The 23,173-nt window shown below is 34.0% G+C and overlaps 1 protein-coding gene, 1 long non-coding RNA gene and 1 pseudogene across 3 annotated transcripts; 1 reads left to right on the top strand and 2 right to left on the bottom strand.

Annotated features, from left to right (window-relative positions):
• Positions 1–3,190: 3,190 nt before the first annotated feature.
• LOC110804781 (uncharacterized) lies at positions 3,191–4,067 on the bottom strand. Of its 2 annotated transcripts, none has more exons than XM_022010391.2 (3): positions 3,750–4,067; positions 3,555–3,581; positions 3,191–3,459 (listed from the first exon to the last, which is right to left on the bottom strand). In XM_022010391.2, the coding sequence occupies exons 1-3, from the start codon at positions 3,865–3,867 to the stop codon at positions 3,287–3,289; spliced, it is 318 nt and encodes a 105-aa protein (XP_021866083.1). In that variant the 5' UTR covers positions 3,868–4,067; the 3' UTR covers positions 3,191–3,286. The 2 variants fall into 2 exon arrangements, with proteins under 2 accessions (XP_021866083.1, XP_021866082.1); XM_022010390.2 differs by having other exon boundaries at positions 3,555–3,584; positions 3,750–4,058.
• A 2,090-nt stretch (positions 4,068–6,157) lies between these two features.
• Positions 6,158–10,877, bottom strand: LOC110804766 (40S ribosomal protein S4-like; annotated as a pseudogene).
• Positions 10,878–19,643: 8,766 nt separating this feature from the next.
• Positions 19,644–20,271, top strand: LOC110804792 (uncharacterized). Its single transcript, XR_002537828.2, has 2 exons — positions 19,644–19,781; positions 19,919–20,271. It is a non-coding gene; the product is annotated as an uncharacterized lncRNA (long non-coding RNA).
• Positions 20,272–23,173: the final 2,902 nt, after the last annotated feature.

Below are 23,173 nucleotides of genomic sequence, written 5' to 3' on the forward strand. Positions count from 1 at the left end.
TCACTATTCAGAAAGAATCAAGCAGAAACAGGAAATATAGTTGCAGATAATCGAAATCAGATGATCATACCCTCAAGAACAAGATACTGAGTTTCTGGAATCAATTGTATCTACGAATTCAGGAGTTGTCACTGATTCAGGATCTTGAATCACTGCTCTGATACCATGTTGAAAACTGTATTCATGATCAAATCAAACGCAGAAAACTTTGTAGCTCTACTGCAGTATAACAGACTGACAGAGAGAGAGAGATATTATTAGAATTATGAAATCGATTACAGGCTAAGAAGATTATGAAAGTTAGTTCTATTACAAGCTGCATAACTAACTATATATACTCCTGTGTTGGTGTGCTGTCACAACCAATCATTATACAGGAAATAATACTCAGCCAATCACAAGGCTTTAACAATTATGGGAAATAATACAGCTGTCATATAGCTGACAGTGTAACAGAAAACGGTTACTTGGGTAGCAATCCTCTGTGGGCAAGTCCAGCATTGTAATGCTGATCCAATGTATGCTCCACTGTGTTGTCAACTATTGCAGTATCACCAACAGTAATTGTAATCAATCTGCCTGTTATAATTATCAATCCATTTTTCTGTAGATTGTCCTAAATTGACGGTTCTAGTGATTTCAAAAGAACATGTAATATTCCATAAACCTTTTATCATGGTTAGTTCTGAATACTATTTAGTTTGTCATATGTGGAATCCATATTTAGAATACTTGTGTTTGTTATGTTGCATCACTGTATTTATGCACAATGAGAATAAAGAATGGATTGTGTACTCACCTTCCCTTACAGGATGAAAATGGGACAGAAATAGGAAGGGAGATGTCAAAAAAAAGGGGTGGCTTAAGTTATGTAGATCAACATTCTGTACCATTAATGATCGGACTTATCCTGAGGTAGACAAGCATTATCAAATGTAAAGGACGCGTAATATTCCTTAGTTCCATTTCTGTCGAGTTCAGGCTATTCTGATTCATTTAATGACAGATTGATAGGTTTGTTTCAAGCTTCAAGAGATTAAGTATAGGATTAAAATCAGACTTAAACCTCCTAGGTCAAGTTTCTGATCTTTCATATGAGATAATTTTACAAACAAGTTATCCCGCTAATTGTGGTGATGGTTGGAGTAATTCTGTTCATAGCAAAGGTAAAATGGTTAAAACTTTCCCTTTTGAGATACAGTATTATAAAGTTGTGAGATTTTGACATGAGGGCCGTGTCTGTCAACCAACAATTTGTTAGATGTCTTGACCAAATATAGTACTAGGTTGTAAGGCTTTGCGTTCGTGTTTGAAGGTGATTCCTTTTCATTTCATAATATGTCTATACTTTTCCTTTTGATTATCCTCAATTGCCGGTTGTTACAATTTAATCATTTAACTTTTCAATCATGGTTAACTGTAAGTACAATTTATTTTGTCAGAACTCATACTCCGTATGTGATTCCCATGTTGAATACTTGTACTTTTTGTATGTGTGATGAGCATATGAAACGGATGTGTCAAAGGACCAACTCAACCAAAAGCAAGGGGTAGATGAGATTTGAACCCATGACCTTTGCGTCACGCTGGCTCTGATACCATGTCAAAGGACCAACTCAACCAAAAGCTTAAGTTGATGGTTGAAGCTCTAAGATTAATTTTATACTCTATCAGGATGTATAACTTTTAAGGTCTGATTTACTACTTGTGTACCTTGAGTCTTCAGACATGTTTCCAGATAACTCACTTCACTCTGATGTATCGCCTTTTGACATGTTTGGATGTTTGAAGTCAAGAAGAATAACAAGACGCGCAAGAGGTTGACAGAATCAGATGCTTAGCAAGTTGTTTGAGGTCTTAATCTGTATAAAGTTATGGAAACACTAGAAATGGGAAACCTGATAATACTCAACCTGTTAAGTAAAGCTGTTTTGAGTAGAGAATAATGACCACTTCAAAGATTGAGCGTGTTGGAAAAGGAGATGCACTCTTTATTCTTATGATATATGCCTTTATTCTTCCTCTCTTTTCCACAAAGACTGGTGAAGAACATCTTTTTTTTTAATGGTACTTATATAGTGGGATCTCTACTTTTCTGTACAGTTTAATCAACACTAATTTCATTCAACACCCAACTTCAGCGAAATATTCTAGTAGACGTGGAAGAAGCACTTGAATCCGAGTAAGTGATTGCAGGTATATTTACCAATTTACTGCAGCATTTTTTTCATAGGAGGTATACTTTTTCATAGGAGGTATATTTACCAATTTACTGCAGCATTTTTTTTTTTGATAATAAAAGTAGTACAATTAAATAATAGAGATCAGTGAAGAATCACTTTGATCCCTAAACAGTCCAACAGAGTTACTGCAGCATTTGAACAGATTGTTTTGTATATTAGAGTGTCGGCAGTCAGTGAGATTTTTGTTCCTGAATTGATAAACAGTAGAATAAAACAGTGGTTCCCCGTTCTTAAAAATTCACTGAAGGTGAGTTCTAAAGGCCTAAAGCAACTAACACTCGATCTCAAACTGCGGGGAAATCATTAACAATCAAAGCACTTTCAATAGGGAGCTAATAATATTTGTCTCTTTTTCTGTTGATGAACTAGGGGTTAAAAACTTTTCTGAAAGGAAACTGACAGTTTTAAATTTCAGGGTTCTCTTTGTGGCTTATCAATCCTTTTTCAGACACTTCAGTTGTTTTCCTACCTAGATTAAAGTATTCAAGAACATTCTAGATCATGTCACTCCATTGAAAATGTTTCTGGTGTCCCGGAAATCTTCTCTCACAGTCTCACGAAAGAGCAGTAAACTTCAGGCATCTTTTTCCTGCTAAGTTATGATTTCAGTCATGTGATTTTCTGAAAGTTATGTGTGTTTAGTTGTCTACTGACTTTACAATGATCTAAACTTGAAGTTTCCCTATATATGAAGATAGCGCGAAATGGCTAGACTATATATATAAGAGAAGCTTGCATATGTAATTCAGATGTGATATTTGCTGATGTAAACTGAGTGAACATTTTGTGCTATGCGGTTTCTGACAGTTAAAGCTTCAAATATACTCAAAACTTTAATAACTAATAAAATTCTCCACATAATTGTGTTTAATTTTCTCATTTCTATCAGTTTTTTTTTGCAGAAATGTTCTTGAATCCAGCTTCAGAAACCCTTAAACACAACAGCATCGAGAATAAAAAGATAGCGCGAACCTACTTATAATTTAGTTATTTTACAAAACAATCAACCGAAGTTATGTACTCTCTCTTTTGAGAATTTTCACTTAACTTGGCTTAAAACAGAAAACTAGATATCGAGGTCTTTTGCAGTTTCCATCGCTGTGAATATCCTTAGAACAGGTCGAATGGATCATCTTCCACATAGTTTCAATATCAGCATATCCTTCACACAGTTCCTTGTCTTTAGAAAGGCTCACAAGTCCTTTCCTTTTACCAGCTGCCAAATCAATAAACCATTGTCACATTGTGCCATTATCAGAACTTATCAACATTCAGAATTCAGAAAATAAGGAGTTTATCAGTTTTATTTACCTTGTTTCGCTCCAAAAACAGCATATCCTGCTGAATTAAGCAGAAAAAATATGTAAGATTATGGTATATGATCTTGAAAATTGAACAAGAAGATATGAATATGAATCTACTTTTGAAATGAATCTAATGTTTATTTCATGAACAAGAACATATTCTATTCATAATATATGCTTTCAGAATTTCCCTGAAGCTTACCTTTGGCCTTGTGCCAAAACCGGGAAGGAAGCTTGGTGAAGGTAGTTGTAGTTGGAGTTGGAAAGACAACAGATGATTGTGAGGTTTTGAAGCAGAGGAAGCTCCTTAGGCTTTCCATATTTTTACTTAAGCCAGCTACTACTATGCTTTCTTCACTCCTTTATATATATTCTCTCAAAGTCAAATGTTGTACTATTTGTAAAACCATTTCACACAAAATAAAAATACAAATTACCTAGAAAAAATAATACAAAATCTATAATGAAGAAAGGTTTCCCCAGAGTAAATTAAGGCTTTTTTTTTCTTCTTTCTTTAACAACTTTTCCCCTTTACTTTTAATATAAGGTTTCTTCAATTTATATAGTAATATAGAAATTAATGAGGTGTTTGTGCACTCGCACAAACTCCTGTATTTTGTAATTTATAATGTCTTTGTGGTTCATTTAGACTATAAAAGAAGATCAGGATATATACTCAAAGGTTCTAGGGTAAACTTGTTTCAACAACAAATAATGATACCCCATCATAATTGGTGGATTTTTTTTAATCACCTTCATTAGTGGAAACAATTGGTTGAAATTGAACTGATGAGCCAAATTATCAAAGAAGAATAATACTATTATCAGTAATAAAGGTTATTAGTGGGGTTTGTCACATTAGTGAATATATCCATAAAGGAAGTACCAAGATTATGTAATGATAACTTTAGTTTTAAGGCGCAACATGAAATTTTGAGTTCACTAATCACTAATTCATTCTACTCCGTAATGTGGTTAAGGGGCTTTTTGTCATTTTAGAGTTAAAATTTTGTCATAATTTGAATTATTCAATGAGCCAATGATGACTAAAACTAAAAGGAAACCATTAATTTGTTTCTATACTTTTTTCAAGTGTCATAAAATTTTACTCCGAATTAGAACTACAATCTACTAAGAATTATTCAGAAATGGAAATGGTATTTTATCTCACCCCCGACTTTTAAAAATGTCTAATGAGCTAAGACTCGATCAGAGAGCTCGTGAAGAGTCAAGTCCATATAACTATATAAGTCATTTATCTTACAGTCTTACCCATAAATCCCAAAGATCCATTCAAATGTTGCATAACGTCCTCTTTCTTTGCAAGGTCTAAAGAAAACGCCCTTAAAAACACATTTAAAATGACCAAAATGCCCTTAACTGTCCGATAACTTATAAAATTATAATCATCCATTCATCCCTCATAAGCCATGCAGGGTAAGATCAAATTTGTGAAAGCAGGAGAGAAGAATATGAGATGACAAGAACATATGGTGATATTGGTAAGGTGGAATTGAAATACCTTTGGAATTTTGCTTTTCCCTCCTTATCCTTCTTTACCAAAGATTCCCAACTGCAATGTTTTCCGTTAAGGCCGTAAAGGTAGGTCCAAGTCAAATTCGTGTTTTGGTGCCTTTTTTATTGTTATTTTTGCCCTTTGTGTTTAAACATGCATGATTTTATTCGATTAAGGATCATGGATGTCAAGTAGCTTAGTTGGTTAAAGTCTTACGAAATATTTCGTTTGTAGTAATTAACATCTGTAATCGAATATGATCTACATCATATCATCGCCCTCGTGACTCTCTCTACTCCAAAGAATAAACTAATAGTCAGAGATTTTGAGCATTGTCCACAACAACCGCAAAGTTGGTTCCATGTGATGATTACCCACTCTTTAAGTGTTGTTAAGTGTGCATAAACCAGGTAGTAGTAAGTGAAGAGGATAATGTTTCCTAGTCACTTCACTCCCACTAAAGCCACGGATGGTGGTTGCACTTCTTTAACTTCCCCTTTCTTCATCACCACTAATTCATATATGTGGGTTAGGCATAGGGCTCATTCAAGATATTATTTCTTGGCCGATAAATAGAGGTGGCAATCGAGCTACTTTGGATGATAACTCGCTGATTTCGAGTCACATCCGTACCCTACTTTCAATTACGGAGTAGTTTACTACGATAAGTGTAAATCATGAATTCGATACATTAATTTTTGAGACTGGTGAATTTGAGATGAACTAATTTTGGTTCGAATTTTATTTGTTTTGTGTAGTATAATATCAATATGAGAAAATTTTCATACTCAAGACTCAAGAGTCAAGATACAGCAAAATCAGAACTGTAAGCCTGTATATAGAGTCAAATCTTGGTCATGGAGTGTAAAATCCATGCACACACCATTTTGTAAGCCAAGCCTGTAACTTTGAATGAAACTGATACTTCCACCCAGTCGTCCACCATTAACTACTGAGGAAGTTTCATAATTCAGGCTTTCGTATTCATACAGAAGTTCAGATTTATTACCCTTGATCATACACACCAGCACATGGCAGATTCACTGTTAAACAGGAATACGAGCTAATACTCATTCAACATAACGTAAAGGGGGTAATAGAAACATCACAGTTAAATTCCATAGATTTTGCAAAACAGCAAAAATAAAAACCACATAATCATTAGCCTTTTACAAGAGAATCAAAATCTGGAAATGGAAAAGATACACGACAAGCTACAATCATGTTCATCTCCAATATGAGCAAATAAGAATAACATCTATAACTGCAAGTTTAAAAGCCAAAATTGTCAACTTGATACCCTTACCCTTGGGGACAGATACCCATGCATTAGTGACCTTGCCAATGATAAAAACGTTGCCTTGACGAGTTGCAAACTCGTGGCCAGCAGAATCTTCAATGTGAATAGTCTCAAAACTTCCCTTATGCTTCCCTCTGTTCTTAACGACTCCAACACGTACGTCCTCTGTTTCTTCCTCCAGTTACCATAACAACATTCCCGACATCAAACTTGACAAAGTCAACAATCTTGTTTTCTTGCAGGTCAAGCTTGATTGTGTCCTTGGCCTTGATCAGTTGATCAATGGGTCTGGGTAACGTATAGGTAATAGGTGTTCAGATAGGGAATGCCTTTCTGGCCAAACTAAATTCATTTGACCTTGCAGAGTTTGTAATACAAACCAAAAACGTCTCATAATGATTAATGAATGAACTTAACACACCAATGGAAGCATGAGCGACTAATCTCCCTGTCTCTATCAGAAAGATCACTAGTGAAGAAAAACAACTAAAGGAAAACACTGGTGGCATCACAGCACAACAAAGAAATCTAAGTTTTAACCATGTTTACAAGTTATAACCATAAAAGAAAATTTGGATAGCAATTGAAAGTGAACATACCCATGAAACCAGCAGGGTAGGTTTTATCAGTTCTGAGTTCTGACCTTGTTATCCACAAGGACATGTCATTGCATCAGAATAGAAATGACCTCCTGGTATGTAAGAGCATACTTTAACCTGTTACGCAGAATGAGGATCAAGGGTAAGCATTCCCTTGATTTTTGGGGACCAGATGAGGGCTTAGGAGCCTGCATTATGGATCAAATATAAGAAACAAATTACAGTGTTTCAACCGCAAGTAAGCAGATTGAAACTTTGTTTCACTTACAAATGCACCACCAAGCTTGTCAAGCATCCAAACATTTTGGGGCATTCAGCCTCTTCATGTGCTTCTTCAATCCTCTTGTCTGCAATTCAGATAAACATATCATGAGGAATACGCTTATTTAAACACAGATATGCTCATATGCATAAGCCATATGGTAATTTCATAAACAACCTGATGACAAATACACCACTAAAGACAAAGCTTCTCGAAAGCATAATAAATACTCTCTAATTAAGACATTATATAACCAGCTCAAGGAGTTAACAGGCTCTAGATCTTCTACGGAAAAAAATAGGAAAAAGAAAAAAACAAACAGTCTTCACCGTATTTATCTACTACAACACTCATCTACTATTAGTGATAATGGAAACAAAATAAGTAATGGAAAACTTCCATTTAACCCTTGCAATCAGCTGTTTTTGTATGCAATTTTCTAGGTAACTTCAATAACAAAAAGATGCCAACAACCAAGCCTTAATCCCATATGATTGGGGTAGGCTGACATGAAGTAAGAGAAATAAAAGGTGGTGTTAAAGAGAGTAAACATGAGGCATGAAAAAGAGGGAACACGAAAACAGGATAGGCCGGTTTATAGAAGAGGTAAAAATAAGTTTTGAAAAATTAAATAAAAATAAATAGGAAAACAAAAAAAAAACTACAAAGAAAATAGAAATAAAGAGAAAGAGATGAAAAAGTCATGAGTCGTCGGCATGTATTATCTCCCCCCACTCCGCCCTATCTAACGCCACTTTCCTCAATCCCCAATAAAATCAATCACTCTCAATCACCTCTTTCCATGTTTGTTTTAGTCTTCCCCTACCCTCAGCGGCTCAGCCCCTCACAATTCCATCTATTTGCCACTCTTCAATTCTTCTAACCGGCGCATCGTTTGACCTCCTATCTTACATGGCCAAACCACCTTAGTTGATTATCCCTCATCTTGATCTCTATCGGTATAACCCTCACTTTCTTCCTAATCACGTCATTCCTCAAACGCAAATGCATCTCTCCCACATGAATGTGACATTATTTCACAGCCCAACATTGAAAAAATGCCAACATTATACTAAAATGTAAATGCATCATTCTAGCAAAAAACATTGGAGCATCATCATTCGGCGAAAATGTTAGAACTTGGGCAGACAAAACACTTTTCATTCGAGAGCAACAGCACAGCAGTGAATACCTCATCAACATACCCATTTCTCAGCAGCCAAAAGAAACACCACCATCACCAATTCACCACCACCACCACCCCCACACAACAAAAGCAAAAGCCATAATCGAAACTATGCTATTACCCCACCTACAATGACATCCTCAGTTCAAAAGATTTCTGCCCATTTTCAGCTAATGCCTCAACTCAAAAGCAACAACTGTCTCTAAAAACAGAGAATTTTACCCATTTTCCAACACCAAATAACCCAGAAAAACCAATGCATAAAATCACTCGATCAAATGAATATATAACTACCCTCCTCTAACCCCAAAAACCCATCAACGATATGATCAATTCACAGTTCTTCATCACAGCAATCATCCACTAAAACTCCAAAAAAATAACACCCAGATCACTTTTTCGCAAAAAATTATCACAGAAATTCACATAAATTTTAAAGAACCAAACAACGATGAAAATTTCAGACACCCAAATGAAATGCTGCAGATACAGAACTCATAATCAACAACAGACATTTAAGAGATCACAGATTATGCAATTAAACAAAAACCACGATAAGATAAATTGGTAGAGACGAGAGAGAGCAAGTAAGACTGACCATGGTTGAAGATTAGGGTGGAAGAGAGAGATTAGTGCTTCTTTCTTCACTTTTTCAGCCGCGCTTCTTCAACTACAAAGTTTGGGTATACAGAAAAGTTAGCCCAAAGTGTGTGATGCGTCTCTATTCTCGAGTTAAGGTAACATTTAGGTACTAACATTTGATATTTTTCACCTTTTAGGTACTCATCTTTTTTTTTTCACCGTTTGGGTACTCACTTCCCAATTCTGGCGAGTTAACCAACCTTTAACTCACCGTTAACCATACTTTGATTTTTTTTTTTTTAAATAATCATTATATGTCCAACAATTGCATTAGCACTTCTAAAAAAAAGAAAAAAGAAACAGAAATTTATGTTTGTTCCTTAAGTTCCAAACGGTCATTAATAAATATCATATCAATGTCAAAACAAAGTACAATATCTTGCCAAAATCAAATAAATATTTCCAAGATAGCCTAAAAAACATTATTCTATTTCCAATTAGCAGCACATAAATACTCTTCTTGACGAGTTGTTCATCAGCCCTTATCATTCCTGCATCATAGAAGTGTGAATAAGAGCAAATTATATTCCTTTTCATAAGCTTCTGAAACAATTAAAAAACGATTGTAGTTGTGTTTCAAGTAAATATCTAATGGCTTTGTCTCACAAACTATTAGATGCATTTCCTTAGTTGTGATATTTACGTAATCAAGAAAATGGAAATTATAAATGAAACAGAGGCTCTAATAATGAGAAGGCCTTGTAAAGTCGGCAATTAATATAAGTTGAAACCCAACATGCCAAATAATCAATGAAGCTTTACTTGAAACAACACTTCACAAAAGAGTGAAAAAAAATCTGATCCTCTGAAGTACAAAAATTTATGTATTATGCTAGACTGCTACTGTATTGTCAGTTCTCATAACACAAACCTGAGACCAGGATGCACACCCTTTCGAAGAAAACAAATACAGTAATAAGAGGTTAAAAGTTTAGCTTCAAGTATTTAAAGTACTAATGAAAATTTGAAAAAATACTACGTAGTTTACTTCATTTTATACAATATGAAAGCCCATGAAGTAAAGAAAAATATTAAACTTACTATACCTGAATATAGATAAATGGAGAAGCAACACACTACCCATAGTAACACCCAAACAACTTTTGTACAAAGCAACATTTCCTAGTTGACAAATGATAATTGACAAACTCATTCAGGTTTAATAAGAATGTACATTACCAAGACGACGAATTCTACAATGTACAAATGGTATCAATATTAACCAAAGAAATATGCATCATAGGAAAATAATATACAAGGCCAAATTAAAGTTATGGTTTCAAGCATTGTAATCATATCGCTAACGATATATTGTACTAGGTTTAGTTATTATGTTCAAGTAAGATATTTATTTAACCTGCTATTATGAACCTCCTTGTTGTATAATGGTTGATGATAGACCACCATGGTGTGTACTTGCTGATGCAACACTGCTTTGTGATCCAATCCTCAAATTCATCACGGTTAGCACCAATACTGACAAAATTCTTCCTTGTATCCCCCCTTCCTCACCATCATCCGCATGCTCAGTGAATACATCCAGCACCTTATACATACTTAACAAGCTAAGAAACCTCACAAAAGTGTTATCATCATAGCTAAGAAACCTAACTCCTGTTGCAATGCTTTTCAAAGGATCACAATAATATAGTTTTATTATATCATCACAACATAAGCTTTCAATAATTTCTCTCATGTAACTTGCATTCATGTCAACAGGCAGACCGTCGAACACCCTTACACTACCACCAACATATTGCAAATGTGGATTATACTCCCACTTTCCACCATAATGAACAATAATAGACATTGGAAGATTATCCATCTGCACAAATAATAATAATAGTAAGGACAAGTTTCAAATAATATTAACTTAATAAGTACATAAACATAAAGACCTGATGTACAACAAAAAGAAACACACGTTTTCTCTTCATCCATTCTAGTATACTAAGAGTACTTCTGTTTGCACTACCTCAAATTATATAGTAATAATGTTTTAATATTTCCAGAAGCTAGTTAATTTCATAGTATGTAGTATCTAATAGTCTAACATAACACATGTATGATCGAAAATGCAAGAGGCAAAAGTACTAATTGGAAATAGAAGGGGAAAGAGTTGAGATTAGATATTATAGCTATTGTTTAATTTAGATTGTTTGGGGTCTACAATCTCCTGTTACAATTCATAATTTGGTGTCCACCAAAAGGTGAGAAAGTAAACCTTGTAGTTTTAGAATTTATATGACAATTTTGACGGAAATTTCTCTTAAAAGAATCAGTCAACCTCCCATATCCAACAATTCTACCCCCCTCTGTTCTACCAAAAAAAAAAAAATCCAATTTGTGATCAAACCCTAGGTCTAATTACATTATGGTTTTTTCGCTTAATTTATTTTGATTAGATGTCCCACTACACAATCAAAAATCATAATTTGATTCATCAACTACTTGAAAGCCGAATTATGTTTCCATTTTGTTACTTTTAAAATCATAAACCTTAACTCAACCAAAATTCAATGGTGGCATTCAAACAATAAGCAACTCGATTATGAGTAACAAACAAAAGAATAAATTGATATAAGTAACATACCTCATGAAAAGAGAGTAATTTCAAATAAAAATTACAAAATTATCTTGAATCCAAGCTCCACAAGAAGAAGAAGAAGAAGAAGAAGAAGAAGCGGCGAATAAAGAAAAAAAAATTACGGTGATTTTGTTTAAAAGAAATTAGGGGACTGACTTTTTGCTAACCAAGGGACTAACATATTAACTCAAGGGTTTAAGTTTTTAATGGGCTTTAATTAATTTTCACCGGAATTGGGAAGTGAGTACCCAAACGGTGAAAAAAAAAAGGATCTTGTTTGAGTCAAGTGATAATTGACAAGACAAAATGACTACTCCCTCCGCCCCTTACTACTCGCACCGCTTTCCTTTTTGGGTCGTTTCTTAATACTTGCACCGCTTCTATAAATAGAAATCTTTACCAATATTATATTATTTCTCACACTTACCTACTACCCCACCTACACCCATACTCCCTACAAAAAATCATTTAAAAATCCACACCTCACACTCACCACTCTCCACCCCTTACACATTTTCCACTAACTATATTATAAAAATACCCCACTATCAACTAACACCCATTAAATTAATAAGTCAATTCAAATATCTTAAACTCCGCACTCGTCAAACCGGTGCGAGTATTAAGGGACGGAGGGAGTATAATATTGACAATATACAAGGGTTAAAATTTTATAACTTGACCCGGGTCGTATATGTGACCCAAAGTCAAGTTAATCAAAAAAGGATGTGGGGCCAAATAAAACGCAACTTGCATGGAGCCTAGGCAATAGTTGTTACTTGTTTGCATACAGAGTATTATTTTAGGCTAATATTGGTTAAAATCATTTTGTATTGTATGCATGCATGCAATGCATTTTTTTTTGGGGGGGTCATGTGCTGCATCTTTTTTTTTTAAGAAAATTTCTATGATAAGTTTTTTACGATGCCACGTGTGTACAATTTTCAGGATAAGGTTTTTACAATGCCACATATGTTAATTTAATTTCATATTTATTTATTTGTTAAAATTAATAATTGTGTTTGAAGGTGAATTTAAAGTGGAGTATATTTTTTTTTTGGTGTACCACCCGGTTCACCCTTAGGGCTAATCCGGATTCAGGGCAAGTTCTGAGTGGTTAGGTTTCAGTCCCCTCCCAATTGTTGTTGCGGGGGATCGAACACGGGGTCCTCCCTACCATGTTCAACCTCAATCACCACTGAACCAACAGACAATTGATTAATGACCTTGAGTCAAGATTGTAGAAGAAAAATGGAAAATTTAAGTAAGTGGTATGTCAAGTTAGTGGAAGAAGGAGAAGGATGAGAGATAAATTATTTTTCACTTGATCGAAGGTCAAAGATGCACATGGTCTAAGGCTTTGTTTGGTAGAAATGAATTGGAAGGAAAAGAAAAACATTGCTATGTGGATTTGGTTTCAAAAATCACATGGAATAAGATTAGGTCCCGTGCATGCACAGATATTTTTAAATTATTTGACCAATTTAGTATTTGACTGAAATATTTCTCTACCTAAAAATATTACATCAATAAATCTTGAACATACTCATTTAGTCATCTAATACAGTTTTTTTCCTACTAATTATTACTGTACATATTTTAAATATTTGTTAAGCCTTTTTTACCAAAATATTCGATATAATAATATATTTGATCAAAATATTAAATAAATATATTTTTCATTATAAGCATATCGATTTGACTAAAACATTACCAAAATTCATTTTTAGCAAATTATTATGTGATATATAATTATTTTCTAATCGATATTCAAATATTATATTTTCCATATATAAACAGTTAATAAAAAGATTAAAAAAAATTAGGAAATATTTTTTTGGCGGGAAAATTTTACACCAGGAAGTGACACGTGTCATTCCTGGTGTCTGTTTTAGTGTATGTAATAGATAGATTTGATGGTAAATGAAAGGAAAATACCATTAATAAATTTTCACTTTCCTTTCCTTCACGGATTGGGGGAGTTTAGAAGGAAAGAGAAAATTAAAATTTGTCAAATTAATTTTTTTTTTCTTTTTTTCCCACTTCTTTCCATCAAACTAAAAAACAGAAAATAAATTAAGTTTTATTTTCCTTCTATTTCCTTCCTTTACTAATGTTGTATCAAACAAAGCCTAACTAGAGTTAGTTCGTTATCATTTAATGTAAATAAGTTCTTAACAAATTGGATCAAAATATAATATTTGTATTCCAATCAGTCTCTGCAATACCATCTACAAGGCCATTGCAAAACTTCTTGTTTCCCGTCTAAATCGGATTCTGCAAACCCACGTCAGCCCTTTTTGTTGTGGGATCTTTTACGGTGATGACGTGTCACGCGTTCCTCGTAGGTATCAAGTATGAGCTGGCACGAACCTCTGGCAACCTGCAAAACAAGAATATTCCCGTAGGAATATTCCCTCCGACGCCTAAGTAAGTATGGGCTAGAGAGAAAAGTAATTTTAGAGAGAAGGCAGAGAAAAGATAGTTTGCCTGCCCCTTTTACCTTGGGAATTGGACTATATATAGGCCTAGGGTTGTTGGGAAGTGTCCAAAAATCCTAATTATATGACTGACTGATCTTTAGAGATGAAGACATGTGTCCTTATCTGGTGCGTTTTGAAATAAAGGGCTTTAAGGTGCCTTTTTAGGACTGGGCCTGTCAAACAAGTTGGGCCTTCGTGCCATTTATGAAGGATATGTGTCAAGCTATCATTGGACACGATGTCCAATTATTTTTTGCCACATCACTTTTCATAATGCCTTTACTCCAAAACGTTCAATCCATGACAACCTCTTAATAGTACAAGAAATTATTAATGTCTTCAAAAACTCCAAATCAAAAGTGGGGTGGTGCGCACTAAAACTAGATATGGAAAAGGCTTACGATAGGATTGAATGAGACTTCCTCTGTACAGTTCTCACAACCAGATTTCCTGGTTAAATGAATAGAATGGATCAAATCTTGTGTCACTACAGTCTCCTACTTGGTCAAAGTTAATGGCAATACTACCGCCTTTCGTCCTTCCCGGGGGCTACGTCAAGGAGACCCTTTGTCCCCTTATCTCTTCATCATATGTATGGATGTCTTTGTTACCATGATTTCCCGTGCGAGCTTGGATGGGTCTTCTGGGGTGGCTTTCAAGCTTACCCCATGCACCACTAAAATCCCTGGCCTCGTCATGTTTGCTGATGACAGTCTCCTGTTTTGTAAAGCTACCAATTCAGCTTGCAACACACTTAAACAAATTATCAATAATTTTTGCTCTCTCTCAGGCCAGCTTGTTAATTTCCATAAATCAATCATCGTTTTCTCCAAACTAATTACTGACTCTAGAAGAGATACCCTTGCTGGCCTTTTTAACATGACCAAATCAACCTCCCTTACCAGATATGTGGGTGCACATTTCTCAGGGTTCTCCCCAAATAAACAAGATTATGCTAGAATTATGCAAAAGAATGAATCTCGCATTTTTCTCTGGCAGACACACTTCCTATCTAAGGTAGGTCGTACAACTCTTATTCAAAGTAACCTTGAAGCTTTACCAGTCTACATGTGTTCTTCTTTTCTTCTACCAAAAAAAACAACCACCAATCATGATAACTCTCACCGTCACTTCTTCTGGAATTCAAACCCTAGTAATAACTCTATCCCCCTTATTGCATGGGATAAAGTGTGTCACCCTAAATCGAGTGGGGGTCTTGGCCTCCGTAAAACAAATCCTCTCAACAGAGCCTTTATTGCCAAACTAGGTTGAAATATCTTAACTAATAACAACCTATGGGCCTCGCTAATGAGGAAGAAATATCTTCATAATACAGATTTCTTGTCTTGCAAACCTAAAAGCTCAGACTCCACAATTTGGAGACATATCTTTAGCCAAAGGAAGATCCTTAGAAAAGGAATCCTCTGGAAACTAGGAAATGGCAAAGATATAAATTTCTGGAATGACAATTGGGCCATACAATCAAGCCTTAAAAATTACCTTCATAACATAACAGTAAACATAGAGGATTGAGTGGCATATTTCATTCTTCCCTCTAAAAATGGGACACGACAAGACTACATCAAGTCTTACCTAAACATCTAGTTCAAAAAATCAAAGGCATCCTCATTCCCTTGCACGATAAGCAGGACATTCCGATATGAGGATGCACTAATTCTGGAGACTTCTCAGTCAATCAACTACTTGGATGACACACAACATCGCCCAACTTGCCTAAGTGGTAATTCAGATAGATTTGAAAGCTAGATATCCCACCAAAGATTTTTTTTTAAAAAAAAATCTTGTGGCAAATTTGTCACAAAAGCTCACCTTGTAGAGAAATTTCATTCAACAGAAAAATCATCCCAACCCCCATGTTCCCACGTTATAACTCTAGTATAGAGTCTATGAACCACCTCTTCCTTCACTGCTCTGCCTCTTCCCAGGTGAGGGAAACTAGACTAACTATCAACTGGCTTGACTGCACTATCAGATTTAATGATCTATTCACAGCCCTTAAAGGCTATGGCGTTTTCCCAGTACTCTCATGAAGTTCATTTTTCTTCTTTGGTCCATTTGGAAGGAAAGGAATAGCGTTATCTTTTCCCAAATGACATTCTCAAACTTGTAATTCTACTTCAAAGCCTACAATCTCTATAAAGAATGGGATTATAGACTTCATCTGGATTCTATTCAATCCCATAACCCTGCCACCCCTCATCTTCCACCTCCTCCAACCACCTCCCCACCCATTATGGTGAGATGTTTCCTTCTCCTCTAGGAGTCTTCAAACTCAACTTCGACGACTCGTGCAAAGGAAATCCAGCAGCATCGGGTATCATTATTCGAGACTCAACGGGTCATATCAAAAGTGCAACGACTTTCAACCTTGGCACAACCCAAGTCTTTATGGCGGAAGCAATGACTCTTCACAAAGGTCTTTAAGAAGCAATCAGCTTAAACATCTCAAAAATTCTTATAGAAGGAGATAACCTCTTAGTGATCAATTCAGTAAAAGGTGTTTGGAATACCCCTTGGAAGCTTCATAACATCATTGAAGATATCAAGTCACTTATGTTACATTTCTCCTCAGTCAATCAAGCACATCTATAGAGGAGCAAACAGAGCGGCGGATTGGATTGCTAGTGTATGACACCTAGTTCAGGATTCGATGTATATTCAGAATGATAGTAGTCAGACCTTAAAAAAGATAGTATCGGATGATTACTTAGGTGTAACCCTCGAGCAGAGTGGCTCCTAAGTCTATTTTTTTTTCCTTACCTCTATAAAAAAATGAGGAAAACATTAATAAATAAATATATGTTTTATTTTGAATATTAAATATTTTATAATATCATAAAATATAAGGGTATTACAATTATTAATTATTATCATTATTATATTACTCCGTATTGTTTTTATTGTTGTTGACGGCGGTGGTGGTGTAATGGATTCTTATTGTTTAAGGAATAATAAAACATTAACAGAATATTCAAATTCACATAAGCAATTTGTCCAGATTATGTAAAAACTAAAACTGTATGTCCAAATCATGTACAAATAAGAACCGATCAGTCTAGATTATGTACAGCTTATAACAGGTGTATCCAAGCCATGTCTAGATTAGAATAAATCTATCCAAATCAATGAGGATTTTTTCAGATCATAAATGATATCTCTAGATCAAAACCCATATATCTTAGACATGATCAAATAGCGGGTCGGGCCGGGCCTAGGCATAAAAATCGGCCCGGTATGTCGGGCCGGGCCAAGATTTGGGCCAAAAATTTATGCCCAAATCCGCTATTTTCGGGCCTAAAATACCAGGCTTTTCAGGTCGAGCCAAATTTATAACTAAAAAGTGCATTTTTTGTGTTTCCCAAACCCACCAAAAAAATAAATTAAATTTTCGGGCCGGGTCGGGCCAGGCCCCAGGAACCGGGCCGGAAAATTCTGTCCAAACCTGTAAAAATTTCGGGCGGGTCGGGTCGGGCTCGTCTTGATCAGGTCTAATATATCTAGATCATAACCAATTTTTCTAAGAGCAAATATAGCTAAATCAAAACTGAGTGTCCAGATCAAAATCGATCTGTCTAGATCATGTTAGGATCATATTCCATCTGTCAAGATCAAGTCTAGATCAGAATTGATTTGTCCAGTAACATACAGCTTATAAGGGATATGTCTACATCATGTCCATTTCACAACGGATTTGTCCAGATCATGTATAGATCATAATCGATATGTCTAGATTAGAAAAAATCATGTCCACGTAATAATCGATATGCAAGATAAAAACAGACCTATCCAAGTCTAGCCAATCGTAACCGATCGATATGTCTAGATCATGTGCATATTAGAACCGATATGTGCAAATCATGTGCAGATTAGAAAAAATATTGTATGGATCTTATCCAGATCAAAACTGATCTCTCCAAATCATGTCTAGATCAGGATCGATCCATCCATATTATGTACATCCAGAACTGAACCAATGTGTTCAAATCATGTCCATGTCAGAACTAATATGCATGTCGAAATTGAGTAATTAATATTATTTCTAAAAGATTCAAAATAAAATTTATTACTACTTAATAAACATAATTGGCTCATTTATACGGAGTATTTTCATTCTTATTGCATTAATAATACATGAATACATGATTCTTTTATTAGAAGTATAAAAAGAAATGAAGAAGGTTTCCCATAAAAAATACAAAAAGTTGTGGCCGATTAGTTATAGTTGTGCCACTAAAAACTAAAAAGTGCATCTTTTGCTAGTTTAATTAAGGGGATGAGCTTCAAAATGTTAAGAACGACACGTGTACAACTATACATTGGTGATGAAGTATATATATGGTGAAAGTATGGAAATTAATGGTGACCTTTACAAAAATATGTGTGGCAAATTAAATGGTTAGTTGGATGGAGAGAGCATTTATTAAATGAATCATGTCAAATCCTTGATGAATGGTTGATTGGACAATATCAACTACTAACTCTGTTTCAAAAAATCTTTACACTTACTATTTGCATGGATTGCAGTGTAATGTTTGACCGTTAATATATTCAATTCTGTACGACTGAAAATTATAAAAACTTGATATTTATAAAATACTTTTTGAGACGAATTTAACAAGATATCTCATGACAATTTATGATAGATATATTAATAGTGAGAATTTAAGGTTAAAGTTTTAATTACTGGACACATTTTTCAAAGTGTAAAGAACTTAATGAAACGGAGGTAGTAACAATTACTCCCTCCGTTTCTTTTTGTTTGTTACGTTTGGACTTTTGCACGTTTATTAACGTATAACAAAAATTCTTTTGCTTTTTTATTAAAAAAATAAACCCAAGTAAAACCTCAACCCACTATCATTACAACAACCAATAAGATTGTTTTATTTATCAAAATGAACCAATAATGGAAAAACACAAAGATAATTGCTAACTTAACATACTTGGGAAATTGTAAAGAAATTTAATGAGTTGAGAAATCGGACCAATTAAAATTAAAAGTTGGCACAAAAAAGGATAGTATAATAAGTTTATAAAAGGAAATATTTTTCCACGTAACAAACATTGTGAAACACCCTAAAAGAAATACGTAACAAACAAAAAGAAACGGAGGGAGTATATTTGTAAGCATATTAATCATAATAATAATAATGTACTACGCAATAAATTAATGTTAGTTATTCAAGCTTTGTTTAATAAAATAACTAGTTTTTAGGCCCGGGCGTTGCCCCGGGTTACTACATTAATAACATTAACGTTTACTTATATATAATTTTTTGTAATGATCACATGAAACATGTAATAGCTTAGTGGTAAAAGCCTTTATTGTTTGAACTCAAGGTTATGAGTTCAAACCTTACACAAACCATGTTTGCCATTTTTTTTATGTAGACGAAGATTACATGGAGAGAACGACTAATAAGTAGAGCGCCACATATCACGTAAACTTTCTTATAAACGCCTAACTATTTTTATTATAAATAGGGAAGATGCATGTTTATGTGAATAAAAGCTAAACCCAAACCGATCCATAATCCATATTTTCCTAGCTAGCTAGCCGCTAACAAAAAGTCAACGAAAATGGCGTTGGTGAAGCCGCTTATGTTAGGATTAGTAGCCTTAATCCTTATGGCATCAGGTAAAGTATTACAAGCTTGGATCCCTCTCTTCTTAATTAGTTAGTTCTTACCCAATTCAATTCAATAATATAATATTATTACGTACGTACGTACGGAGTATATTTTATGAACTAATATATGCTTTCTCATTTGTTAGCAATAGCAGTTAATGGTGGGTGGTGGTGCTCGGAGAAAGAAGAGATTTGCTCGCAAGTAATTTCCGTTTTCCAACCAAACTGTTGCGAAGGCAATACTTATTGTTCCTATAACGCTGGGGTTGGAATATGTTGTGAGGAAAACAAAGAAATTCATATTGGTTTTCAGTGCGTGCCGTATCAGGAAGATCCTTAGCCAATGAAACCATGGCTTCTCATCGATCTTCGTGGTCCACATATCTGCCTGGAATTGTTTCAACTTTAATTAAACTATCATCTGCTCTTTTTAAATCGTCAATTGTTTCTTGTGTTCTTTTTTTTTTTTTTGTTTTGTTATTGCACCATTGGATTTTGACGTTGTTCGTGTACTTTTTTATGGTCGTCTTTTGTGATCCAGGTAAGAAAAAATATATATTCATCTCGTCTGGTTAGATTCCTATAGAAATATACTTTTACAATATCAATTTTTAATAATTTTTCTAATATATAATGAGAGATAATAGTGATTAATATTGTGTATTCACAAGCGTAAAACCTCAAATAAAGCAACTACGGAGTATAAAATAAAAAAATAAAAACAGATGAAATGTGATTTTATTCTCTTACACATTGTATACTCCGTATATGGTTACTCTAGGGATCTGTTCTCTTAACATGAAATAAGCAGTTTTGATTTAAATTTTATAAGGTTAGATATGATCTAGTATGAATTTTATAGTATCATCTCATCCCATCTCCTAATTTGACTAAACTTTGACCATACTTGCACACTAATTAATGTATAATGTATAAGAAAAAACACTATCAAAGGAGATTTTCTTAACTTTCTAGTAATCTGTACTTCCTATCACCTTTAACAGACTTGTCAATTACTATCTAGATTTTTTTTTTAAAGTTGTCGTTTACTAATTTTCTAACGCATAACGTCAATTGCTACCTTAATCCGTTTTCCAGCCAATTATGCTGACAAATGACATCATAATTACATCGAATTACACTACGGAGTATATCATTTTAATATCTAACACAAAAAAATCCCACCAAAATTATGTTTTAAAAAACCCCAAACAAAAATTAAAATTAAAATTAACATCTATAATTACGTCGCCGTTGTTTTTTTTATAAACACACGAAACCTTAACATCTATTTACACACCTTAAAAAAACTATTTCCCTCCAACAAAAACAAAATAATGTTGATAATTCTTCCCTATCCTGACAAAATGAACAAGGACAAATGAAGCCATTGTCCAAACTGAAGCTACAATAACGTCAATTGACAATTTATCAATTTGACATAAGTTTGGCAAATAAGTTCCATTACAACTTTGTTTCAAGTACAGAAAAAAGAACAAGAGCCCAATCTTGTTACACTAGAATCCTATTACATTACATTAACCACTGAAATTAAGAATAGTTAAGAAATCAAATTTAAAATTACATTAAACTAGTCATGAATAATAGAGTGAATTAAAATTAATGGATGCCTCATCAGCTTCTGGAACCGCAACGTCTGTCCGAACATAACCCACTCAATTTGTTAGACCTGGCTTTCAAATGATTACAACTACTACGTAGTATAATAAACTCATTCAATGTTGTTGTACCATACATGCATATTTTCGAGAATCTTTACCGTTTAATCAGTTGTATCTTAAATACGCTTATTTTGTTGTCTATATATACTCACAAGTCACAAGGTACAAGCACATAGGCGAAAAAAACAAGTCTTATGTATATAGATTTGATTTTATCCAAACCGTATTTCTCACATGTGGTATGTAGACTTTTATAAAAACATCCTTTAATATATAGCTACTAGTATAGATAGATCAAGGGGCATATGTTTAGTTTTTTGCATGCACCCTTCAAAATATTAGGAGCGATCCTGTGTATTAGTATACTACGTACAGGTGCTTATATATATGGTGAAAGTATGTAAATTAATGTTGACCTTTAAAAAATAATTGTGGCAATTAAATTGTTAGTTGGATGGAGAGAGTGTTTAGTAAATTAATCATGTGAAATCCTTGATGAGTGGTTGATTGGACAATATGACAAGTTGACTACTAACAATTATGTATGTAAAGCATATTAATCTTAATGATGCATGTGGAGTACTACGTAGTACTAGGTAATGGTTAATGATCGAAGGACTTGTTTTTTGGTGTGTATGAATGGACAAACCTTATGTACTTGGTATTGGGAGACTTGTCGATCTTCAAGTAATAAATTAATCAAGCTTTATTTAATGAAATAATAATGAGCTTCCTAGCTTGTTTAAAGACATTATTATAAATAGGAAAGATGTATGTTTATGTGTTAAATACTAAATTTTGAATTATGAAAACCAAAATATATAAACTAGATTAGGACGAGTTAATTTATGTCCTTAGGATAATATTAGCCCCCACTATATTGCTGATGGGATTCAAAGCTAATCTACCCTCAGGATTCCCTAATCACGAATGGAATACAATACACTCAACCATTCCTATGAACATGTATTTTGGAAGAAAACTGACATTGTGAGAAATATGAAAAACGTAATAAACATTATCATTATGCATTAGATTAAATAGGGAACCAATATGGCAGTTACTAAATAAATGCCCTTTGATATTATCCTATTTAAAATAAGTAATTAATTAATACCGAAATATTAATTAATTAATAACCGCAAAAAGATTAATGTTAATTATATCATTAAATAACCGTGCGTGTGCCACGTGCTAAGTGATAAGTCTTGATTAATAATACTTCCTCCGATTTTTAATACTCGCAAGTTTGTAATTTCTACACTATTCGCATATTATACTTTGATCATTGTTGGTGGTTTATTCGTAAGATAAAACATAGTCATGTGGGATCATATTAGATTTATCTTAATGAGTATTTTCTAAATATTAACTTTTTATAATTTTTGCTTAAAGAGAATTAAAGATATTAATAATCAAAGTTGTGCATTAGCATGCGTGAAAATGATAAACGTTGCGAGTAAAAATGAATGGAGGAAGTATATAGCTATATTACCAACCCAATACTATCACACCACACCAAGCCTAATGCTCCATTTAGCCCAACAACTCAACCCATCACATCACATATTTAATATATAATGCACATGGGTCAATTGAAAGACATTTTACACTTCATATTTGTGGGAGAATAGTCCCCCACACACAAACCAATATGTAATTCCCTAGCAAAGCTACCAACAAGTCAATGAAAATGGAGTCGGTGAAGCCGCTTATCTT

Source organism: Spinacia oleracea, chromosome 6 (genome assembly GCF_020520425.1).
Source record: "Spinacia oleracea cultivar Varoflay chromosome 6, BTI_SOV_V1, whole genome shotgun sequence".
NCBI classification, from domain to species: Eukaryota; Viridiplantae; Streptophyta; class Magnoliopsida; order Caryophyllales; family Amaranthaceae; genus Spinacia; species Spinacia oleracea.

Excerpts from the sequence above, each read along its gene's own strand:
- LOC110804781 (XM_022010390.2), bottom strand. The coding sequence starts at position 3,867 with ATGGAAAGCCTAAGGAGCTTCCTCTGCTTCAAAACCTCACAATCATCT. Across the intron at positions 3,585-3,749 it reads GTTTTGGCACAAGGCCAAAG|CAGGATATGCTGTTTTTGGA; the intron begins GTAAGCTTCAGG and ends TGCTTAATTCAG. Across the intron at positions 3,460-3,554 it reads TGTTTTTGGAGCGAAACAAG|CTGGTAAAAGGAAAGGACTT; the intron begins GTAAATAAAACT and ends TTGATTTGGCAG.